A 10,018-nucleotide genomic window follows, 5' to 3' on the forward strand; every position below is an offset into this window, starting at 1 on the left:
GACGACTAGGATATTGTCGGTTTAATAAATAACATAAAAATATGACAACACTGATGGGTTGGTTAATCCAAGGCCTATATAAGATCGGCTAGTAAGCGAAATAAGCGGATTTGGAACAGCTTACCTTATGACTTGAGGATTTTCTCGCACTCCAATAATGTTATCCGCCTGAAATTCATGCGTTTTCTTAACTAAGTTAGGTCAAATTTTGAAGAATCTATTACTGGCACGACCTTCTTAGTTTTTTAGTTTGTATATTATTTTCGTTTACTTTTTATGGTGGGGATCAGTGAGTATTTGGTTCATTATAAATATGTAAATAATAAATGTATAAACATTGAATTTATTGTTAATATTGAATTATTCTTAGTCATATATTGAACTTGTAATATAATATTGGCCGTGAAGGCTTCCTTATTACTGAATGAATATATAAATAAATAAATTCATAGAGAAAACTTAAGTTTAATGTCAATTATTTTTGCCAAAGCGAAATCTAATTGTTTTGCCTATAAGGGGACCCCCCCCCCCCATTCTCGGGGAATGTTCCTACAAAATTTCAAGTGAAAATCTCAAGAACTCTTGAAGATATAGCCGATTTATTGTGTCAGCATCAAGTGACGGCTGAAGGGCTTCTCAAACTTAAACGTGTTTTTCTCTAAACATTTTTTTGTGAATAGTGTATAGCTATCGTATGAACTAGGATAAAGCCAATCGGTGAAGATCTTCCTTATTTTTTAACTGGTTTTTGGTAAAAAATCGGCGATTTTCCAAAAATATTTTTTCAAAGGTCCTCCATTTTGTTAATTTTAGAGCGAAGTCAATAATCCTAGTTCATACGAGAGGCAGACATGTACTCTTTCTAACACCATTGGATTTTTCGGATTCCGATGTTCCAGTGAGGAGTTATCATGCCCGCCATCAAAAATAAGGACTTTTCTTTAATTTCAAAAAACAGTAACAAAAATTTTTTGTAAATGATTTTTCTTCTCTTTTAAATCTTCAATTATATATGTGCAAAGTTACAAACCTTAACAAGCATTGGTATTGATTTGCCAGCCCATTGAAAATCTTGAAAAATTAAAATCGAGAAAGGGTGGGGGGGGGGGGGGGGTTCCCTTAAATGAAAAACACAGCCAAAACACAAAACAATCTATAATTTGTAGGATAATTTACTTGAAAATATTCTTTAAACTCTTGAAATAATTGTACGATTTCACAAAGACGATATAAATTAAAATTTAATTGAATGTTGAAAAATGTTAATAATTTCGTTTTGACGTCTAACATAATTTTGTATGTATGTATAGGTTTCAAAATATGATTTGACAGCAAACTTTATACTCACCTGTGCTTACTGGCCGACCTTATAAAGGCCTTGGGTTAAACAATTATGTTTTTTTTTTTTTTTTTTTTTTTGTATTACGCCTTCGAACTTGATTTGATATAGGATTGGGACAACTATCACGGCGTGCAAATGTTTATTTTTAGTTATTTAATTTCTACAAAAAGTTGCCAAGAAAAGGGGTACACTAAGAAAAAAATTGTATTTGAGTAGCTATCAACCAAGGTTTATTTATAAGTTTAACCGGTAAGGGTCAGATTTAGATAAAGCTGCCATATATATTTCGTCCGTTTTCTTCTAAATGATGCATCAAATTCCCACGATTTTTCCGATTGAGACGAAATTATGAGCCCATAATTATGAGTATATAGTTTTGTTGAAACATTTTGACAAACAACGAAGGCTTATAAATAAACCTTGGTCACAGTATTCATTTCCTTCCTCCAAAACGAACATAATATAATTTTATATTCATTGCCATTGTTTTACAATCTTTAGTGGTGGAAGCGGATTGTATCCCTTTAAAGACCAGTAAGAAAAGTACAAAGGTCAGACGGGCCGTCTATATGATACCCTTTGCTTATACAATACATGTCCCTACAAATTCTTATTTCAATAAAACCAAATACATGACATTCTAAGCTATATTTTATACGTTTTACAATGCTTCATCGCAGTCAGTGGAACATTGGGTTTTATGCACAATGGGACTTTGGCGCACTATAGCAAAATCTAACGAAACTATATATGGGAGCTATTTCTAAATCTGAACCGATTTCACTATTGAAATCGTCCTTAGCGAAACCCCATTCGGATCATCAATACGGCCTGTACTTTGTTCACATTTGTACTTGGACTGACAGACGGACATGTACAAATCCATTCAGAAAGTTATTCTAAATATGAAAAGAAGATAGGACAAGGTAGTCTCATGCAGTCATATGTTTCCATTTTTTTCATAAATTTGCCTTTACAGCATTCAGCTTTCAAATTTAAATGAAAATACCTTCCTTCGAAATGTACGCATATCATGTGTTCAAATGCAAAGTTTGCTAAATAATTTATATTTATAAATATTTTGAATTTCCCTGCCTCTAAAACTTTTAAATATGGATTGTAATACGGCATTTACATTAGAACTTTTTACTGGGTTAATCCACTTTATGAGGATTTATTTGGCATATATTTAAAGGAATTGAAAATTTAAACCCACTCGGTTAACCAAATCCGGTTCAATGTAAACGACCTTTAATAACTTAGGTTAAATCTTGATAACAATGTGCAGCTTTAGAAAATATATTTTCTTTAATTTATGGAAAATATGCCATCGACATACATAAAATTTTATGGAATTTATCAAGGTGTATTTAATAAAGTTTAAGTGACAACCATATGGTTTTAAACTTTTTTCTTTATTGTTTTTGAAATAAATTGTCAAAACAAATTTCTTCGACGTTTCATTTCCTTCAAATTTCAATTATGCTCAATAACAAAATCTTTGCTATTAAGAATAGATTCCGTAGTGGATCTTTATATGTTATTTTAAATTGAAAAGCATTTGTGGATAGCCGTACTTCGGCCCGAGAATTTGACATACGCTTATGACAATATTGGTATACTGGCTACGTAACGCAATCTTCATTATTTTGTGGTCTTTGAGCGGCGATTTAAGGCACACAACTTTTTCCACTGAGAAGGGCTGATTTGGTAGCCATAATTAAATATATATATATATATATATATATATCTATATATATAGGAAGCCACATTTAAATATATATATATATATATATATAGGAACCACGGGCAGGATGTGGGAAATTTCCCAAAAACAAAAGATTTCAATTCCTCATAGATTATTTGTTGACAAAAATGAAAACAAATAAATATTTGTTTTTATTTTTGACTAAAACTAATTGTCAGCAAGACAATTCAATTTCTATAACAACAATGTTGTTTTTGTAAAATATTTGTTGTAAAATATTAAAGGGTTGCCATCATACAATTCTCAAACAAGAGTTTAAACAAGGTTTATTCATAACAACGTTATACAGGATGTGGTAAATTTTCCAAAACAATCGCAATTTCACTTTTTCTTGAATTAAAACCTTGAATATATATATATATATATATATATGTATACATATATAAAATTTCAATTCCTCATAGAATATCTGTTACAAAAAATGAAAAAAAAATATTTGTTTTTGTATCATTTAATTTCCTTAAGTCGAATGTATAGTTATATGGAGAAGTGGGCCTATATAAATTTTATTCCATCCGATTGTTCCCGTACCCATGAGCAACATATTTGCAAATTTTCAAGTGTCAATTTCACCCACAGTGCAGCGTACCGAATTCTGTTTTTAATCTAAATAAAAATAAAACCTCATAAACTTCAAGAGCAATTTTAAGAAAAGTACCGAAAGGATCTTTATTTTTTCAATAAAAAAAAAAACACAATAACAAATAAATTGCTAAGATATAAATTATACCAATACCACTATTTGACGTGGTTATTTGTTATTTAGCTTCACCTTATATGCGACATTATGGAATAAAATTGTTGCAGACGTAATTAATATAGGGCGATTACTTGTTGCCTCCCCATCCCAGAAAACCTTTAACAAAACCGGAAATACCCTTTTTCCCAGGTGATTGTAACTTATCTTCCAATGATGGAAACTCGACATAATTCAATGCTAAATCGAAAAATAGTGGCTTGCAGGGTATAGCTTCCATTTCGGGAACCATCTTGAAAACATTGGGGTTCTTAGTGTGCAACGATTGATCTTCCTTGTATTGAGAAAGGCGCTCGAACAAAGGCTTCGAAGACTTTTGCGATTTTGAAGTGAAGATAGGGTCGTCAGTGTTGTCGTCCTCAAGAACACTGTAAGCATGAGCCGAAAACTTGCAGCTATCAATTGTAGATATGAGTTTCTTTAGCTCATCGTTTAGATTAAATGTATCAGTTGTTGTAGTCTTCAAGGCTTCGCCAGCGTATTTCGAAGAACGTTCATAGAGTGCCACGGCTTCTTTCCATTTCTTCATATCGACCAGGGTGAGCGCTATATAATAACAGCGGAATGCCTTAAATGTAAGTGCAAGGTTTTCGATTTCCGACTGATAGGTTTGATCATCCTCCATTCCGGGAATTTGTTGCATTTCTGTTACATTTTGAAGAATAATTTCGTACAAACGTGTCAAATCTTGGGGTCTCACCCGTTTACCATCGCCACCTCCTATTTGTGACTTCTGATTCGGATCGTCGAAGTTCGACTTGGCTTGTTCCACCAAACACAAATTCCGTTGCAAAGTGCGACTATGGCGAATGTACGAAAGGTACGCCAAGAGATATTGAATTCCCGAGACTGTCTGACCCGTTGTCAACGATCTCAATTTTGGATCCTGTTTTATTTCCTCCTTAACAGCCTGTATGGCATCTTTGCAATCCATCAATGTACGTTCGATTAATTCAATCTTCGAATCAATTTTAGAAGCCTTCTCCAGGCTCTTGTCGAGCTCTTGTGCGCTGAGCAGGAATAGTCGGACCTTTTCAGGACGGACTGTAACCTTTCGGCCACGCCATTCGATAGTTTGCAAACCTTCGCTACTCTCCGTCTTGGTTTTATTCACCAAATCGTCCAAGTTCTCAAGTAATCCTTGTGCTCGGAATTCCAGCAAATCGTCCATATTGGCACCTGCAGCACGACCACCGCTAATATTGTAGGCACAGTAGCGCAAGTTAGGGGTAAATTCATTAACCTTAGCCCTGTACAACTCCTGTTCATCTTCCGGCAAGGCTTTAGCCAAGTTCTCATAGACCACCTGGGCACGTTTCAAGTGTTCGCCGGCAGTCTTCCACAGCTGTAATTCGAAATGTAGGCTGCCGTGCATCCAGGCAACGTAAGCCTCGCATTCCAGTTTTGTCCGAGCATCAAACGCGTCCGACTAAAATACAACAAATATTAGCACTGTAACAATAATAATTTCATGGCCCCATACATACATTGCACAAGTCTTGCAGTTGCAGAGCATATACGCAAGCCTTCCTCAATTTGCTAATCAAGTGGAAACGTTTTCGTGGTTCCGTATTCGATTCCTGCTTTAATTGCATGGCATATGCCCAGGCACGCTCTGCGCTTATCAATGGTATATGGATAAAGCGTTCGTCAGCACGCTTCCCCGTTAGTTGAGCTAAAGTAACATCACGACGCTTAAAATGTCTCTTGTCACCTTGGGGGAATTTGAGGGCTTTTCGTAGACGTCGAATGCGTCTAGTGCAATAACCACGATAACGTTGGTAGTCGCCATGACGGAGACCATGTTGCTGCTGGGCCTCCTTGATCATGTGCAAGACTGAAAAGAAGTAAAACAATCTAATAAAGTAACTTCTCAAACGCTTGTAAACAACATAACATGAATGGATATAAAAGTGAAAGCTTTTTGTTTTAAGGTTATATGCAGTGAATTCCAATTAGTTGTATCCCCCAACTGTGCCATGTTCTTGTACAGTGTGTTTTAAAGATTACTTTCTACTGTGAAAACTTTTGCTGGTTCGGCAGGCAGAGGCCCTGTTGTCTGCTCCTCTTCGACATTCTCAGTTGGATTCTTCTCTTCAACCATTGTTTTTTTCCTAAAAATCCTTTGACGACGGGAATATTATGAACGTCGAACCCAATTGATATGAATGCACTTTGCGAACTGTCAAAACGTCACCACAACCACGATTACTGCAAAACTTGGCAGCATCATTTGTCAAACACAAGTATTAGGGGTACGCATATACGCTTCCCGCATTGACAGAATATGTAATAAATGTGAGTCCCAAGGTAGGCCATAGCAACCTATAAATTACAATTTTTTCATACTATGGCTTGTTATGCCAAAGTCATATACAAAATATAACAAAATATATTCGAAAATCGATTTCTTTAAATTGAATTTTAGAACATTTGTAACATGGTATAATTATTACAAGGTAGGGCACAGCTACCAACTGATTACAATTTTTCTCAAGGTGGCTTGTTCCATCAAATCAAAATACATATTTTGTGTATGTGTGTGTACACAAATATATGTGTAAACAAAACATTGCCTATTCAGAATTTGCAGTACACGCAAATTATGCTTTGCTCTTTTTACAAATCTGTTATTTTAATTTGTGCAAGTGAAATTTAATAAGAAAAATTTGCTAGTGGAAAAGCAAACAAAAAATTTGCCAAATAAAAATCTGCCTTTGGGAAAGCGGTCTAAAGAATGTAAACCCGTGCAATAATATGCTAAATTTTCTTTGTATCTTCATTGTCAACAATTGTATACAAATTTTTACTGCAATAGTTCTTGCAATTCTGGAAAATAACCAATATGAAACAACATGGTACAACTATAAAAGGTAACAGCAAATCCCAGCTGATTTGATTCCAACGTAATACTAGTGTCAGTATGAATTTGACAAATTATGTTTTTAAAAATCACCCAACAGGAAAATTGGGAACGCATACAATTTGAAATTGTTCTTTATTAAATGTGCTCCCGTATTCAATTTACTCAATCTGCCTGCTGGGAAAGTTTGAGGAAGCAAATCTTTCTTCAAAGAATAGCTCGCTATTCCCAGCATTTTCATATGTGTTACACATATATATGGCAATGGCTCAATTATAGGAAAAATGTGGAAGCGATAGAAATATAAATTTGATAGATTTTCATTTATGTTTTTCAATATTTGTTTTAAGGATTCGAAAATATTTCATTTTCAAAATAAAAATAATTTGATGATAATTTGTTTGTTTGTTTACATTTTTCTGTCAAATGGGTTGACACTAGTAGAACTTACAACAACAAATTTCCATGTGGTTGTTGTATCGTTTTTTGTACAACAACACTTGCTGTTACCTTCTATTAGTCTGCTTTTCCACAGGCAAATTTTTATTTGGCAAATACTGAGTTTGCAGGCGAGAGAGGTGCGAGGAAGAAAAACAAAAATTTTCCTGTTCAGAATTTGCCGTACACGCAAAATTCTGCTTTGCTCTGTTCGTTGAAAACAATTTTGTTGACATTTCCTTTTGAACCTATTCGCTTTACTGACACACAGCCGGCTTTTGTTTACAAACCTGTTGCTTTAATTTGTGCAAGTGAAATTTAACTTTTATTTTCTTTCTTTTGTATTTTGATTCGCAAATTTGGCAAAGAAAAATTTGCTAATGGAAAAGCAAGCGAAAATTTCAAAAGAGAAAACAAAAAATTTGCCAAATAAAAATCTGCCTGTGGAAAAGCAGACTTATTATACCATGATGAAACAAATGGATTTTTGAATAAATTTGTTTGTATTTTTTAAAACATTACACATATGGTATGTTCCCGTACAGCAAGAATCTACTATTTTTTTATTACGATAACGAAATTTCCTTTATGTTATCTAAGAAAATAGTAAAATATAGTAGATTCTTGCTGTACAGGAACTGACCAATACAGTCACACATCTTGCAAGCCACAATATTGTTACGTTCTTGGATTTTACTTAATCCCGTGTAGACGTTGTTTTATTTCCCAGTACAGTTCGTACTAAATAAAACGCGGGTTCTTTCTGATTACGAGTACTACAATGATTTTATTGACACAACTTTACTTTGCACTTTACTTTACAGCTTTACGTTACTTGACGGTTTCAATTCGCGATCTGATTCACAACTGACTAACTGCCTTGCCATTTCCCCTATTTATATGAGCCTTGCCTGTCGCTACAGAAATTTTTAGACGATCTGGTAACACCTAGATTACGAACAATCTACCAATGCAACAAACATATACAAACTTACACTGAGCGAGGGAGTAACAAAGAAAGAGGAATTAAGCGATCATCAATGATGACGTTTAACAAGAATTCTACGTCAATAACAAAATAGACAATGAAAGAGGAAATGGAAGGAGGTAGAAAAATCTATACAGTAGTTGTTGTTGTGAAGTTATTCGAGTAAACTGCGTAGTAGAAATTTACGTTACAATTCGAATTCTTAAATTAACGGAATTCATCTTAATTAACTTAAGGGGACCCCCCATTCTCGGGGTCAAAATTTTTGTTGATATAATTCGAATCTACACTGATTAAAGAATGTCTCTACAAAATTTCAAGTGAAAATCTCAAGAACTCTTGAAGATATTGCTGATTTATTGGGTCAGCATCAAGTGACGGCTGAAGGGCTTCTCAAACTTTAAACGCGTTTTTCTCTAAACACGGTTTCGGCAAATGACGCTTTTGGTGACGCATATGTTGCACATTTAATCACGTATGCCATTCACAAAGGTTTCGATTTTCATACGGTCCAACAATGGGTGATTCTCTCCTGGATACGTCATTAGCACCAAACGTTCCACCTCAGCTGCAAAGTCTTGTAACGTCTCGTTTGCCCTCTGTACTCTTCCCCTTAATTCCATAAGGTAGATGTTTTGTTTACGTTCGCCACCGTACTTACGTTCCAGAGCAGCAAAATTTCTAGAAGCGACAGAAATACTCTGCATAACATCAGCAGCACTGCCCTTCAATGCCAGAAGTAGTGCAACCGCTTTGTCGCTGTCGTTCCACGAATTTCTAGAAGCCACTGTCTCGAACTGTAACTTGAAAACATTGAATGACGTAGAGCCGTCGAATACAGGAGGTTTGATTTTTAGTGTGTTATCAGGAACTCGCACCGGACCACCTTTGATTTCCAGTTCCGACATTTTCTTCTCCAGATTCGTAAACCTGTGGTTGTGGGCCAGAAATTTCTCATCCACAGACAGAATCTTCTCGTCAACCGACTGCACTTTCTTATCCAACTCTTTTATTTGGATCTTTACGGTTTCCACTCTCCTGTTCTCGAGTTTCTCGTTCATTCTACAATTCTCCGCCTTGAGTTCATCTAACTTTCTGGAATTCTCTTCGAACATTCGTCTCGATTTTTCTTCTAACTTTCTGGAATTCTCTTCGAACATTCGACTCGTGTTTTCTTCTAATTTTCTGGAAATCTCTTCGTTCCTTTTGGAATTTTCCTCAAACATTTTAGCCAGCATTTCTCTCAAATCGTCACCCCTGGCAGCTACTGACGAGACTTCCTGGCAGCTACTGACGAGACTTTTTTTCAAGGGCCAACTGAGGCGTGGATTTATTAAAGAATATTTTTCAAGGGCCAACTGAGGCGTGGATTTATTAAAGAATATTTTTCAAGGGCCAACTGAGGCGTGGATTTATTAAAGAATATTTTTCAAGGGCCAACTGAGGCGTGGATTTATTAAAGAATATTTTTCAAGGGCCAACTGAGGCGTGGATTTATTAAAGAATATTTTTCAAGGGCCAACTGAGGCGTGGATTTATTAAAGAATATTTTTCAAGGGCCAACTTAGGCGTGGATTTATTAAAGAATATTTTTCAAGGGCCAACTGAGGCGTGGATTTATTGAAGAATATTTTTCAAGGGCCAACTGAGGCGTCGATTTATTAAAGAATATTTTTCAAGGGCCAACTGAGGCGTGGATTTATTATCATCCAACAGACGTTTTTGTAGTTCAGCCTTGTTGCCAGTAGAGGACAATTCCAATTTAATGAGCTCCTTCTTCAAGTCTTCCACTCGTAGATCCTTAAACTTCATCGTAGTATTATCATAATCTCACTTCCGACACAAATTGTTACGTTCTTGGA

General features: G+C 35.2%; 1 protein-coding gene across 1 annotated transcript; it reads right to left on the bottom strand.

Moving 5' to 3' along the window:
* Positions 1-3,937: 3,937 nt before the first annotated feature.
* On the bottom strand, positions 3,938-5,971 carry LOC133327497 (signal recognition particle subunit SRP68). Its single transcript, XM_061536013.1, has 3 exons — positions 5,878-5,971; positions 5,355-5,704; positions 3,938-5,296 (listed from the first exon to the last, which is right to left on the bottom strand). The coding sequence occupies exons 1-3, from the start codon at positions 5,969-5,971 to the stop codon at positions 3,938-3,940; spliced, it is 1,803 nt and encodes a 600-aa protein (XP_061391997.1).
* Positions 5,972-10,018: the final 4,047 nt, after the last annotated feature.

The sequence above is a fragment of the Musca vetustissima genome, unplaced genomic scaffold, assembly GCF_032173495.1.
Source record: "Musca vetustissima isolate MV318-11 ecotype Yass unplaced genomic scaffold, APGP_CSIRO_Mvet_v1 utg7742, whole genome shotgun sequence".
NCBI classification, from domain to species: Eukaryota; Metazoa; Arthropoda; class Insecta; order Diptera; family Muscidae; genus Musca; species Musca vetustissima.

What these genes read in the sequence shown, in the direction of transcription:
- LOC133327497 (XM_061536013.1), bottom strand. Translation starts at nt 5,971, where the DNA reads ATGGTTGAAGAGAAGAATCCAACTGAGAATGTCGAAGAGGAGCAGACA. An exon ending in AAAAGTTTTCACAGTAGAAA is followed by an intron (nt 5,705 to 5,877) that starts GTAATCTTTAAA and finishes ACTTCTTTTCAG; the next exon opens with TCTTGCACATGATCAAGGAG. An exon ending in AACTGCAAGACTTGTGCAAT is followed by an intron (nt 5,297 to 5,354) that starts GTATGTATGGGG and finishes GTTGTATTTTAG; the next exon opens with TCGGACGCGTTTGATGCTCG.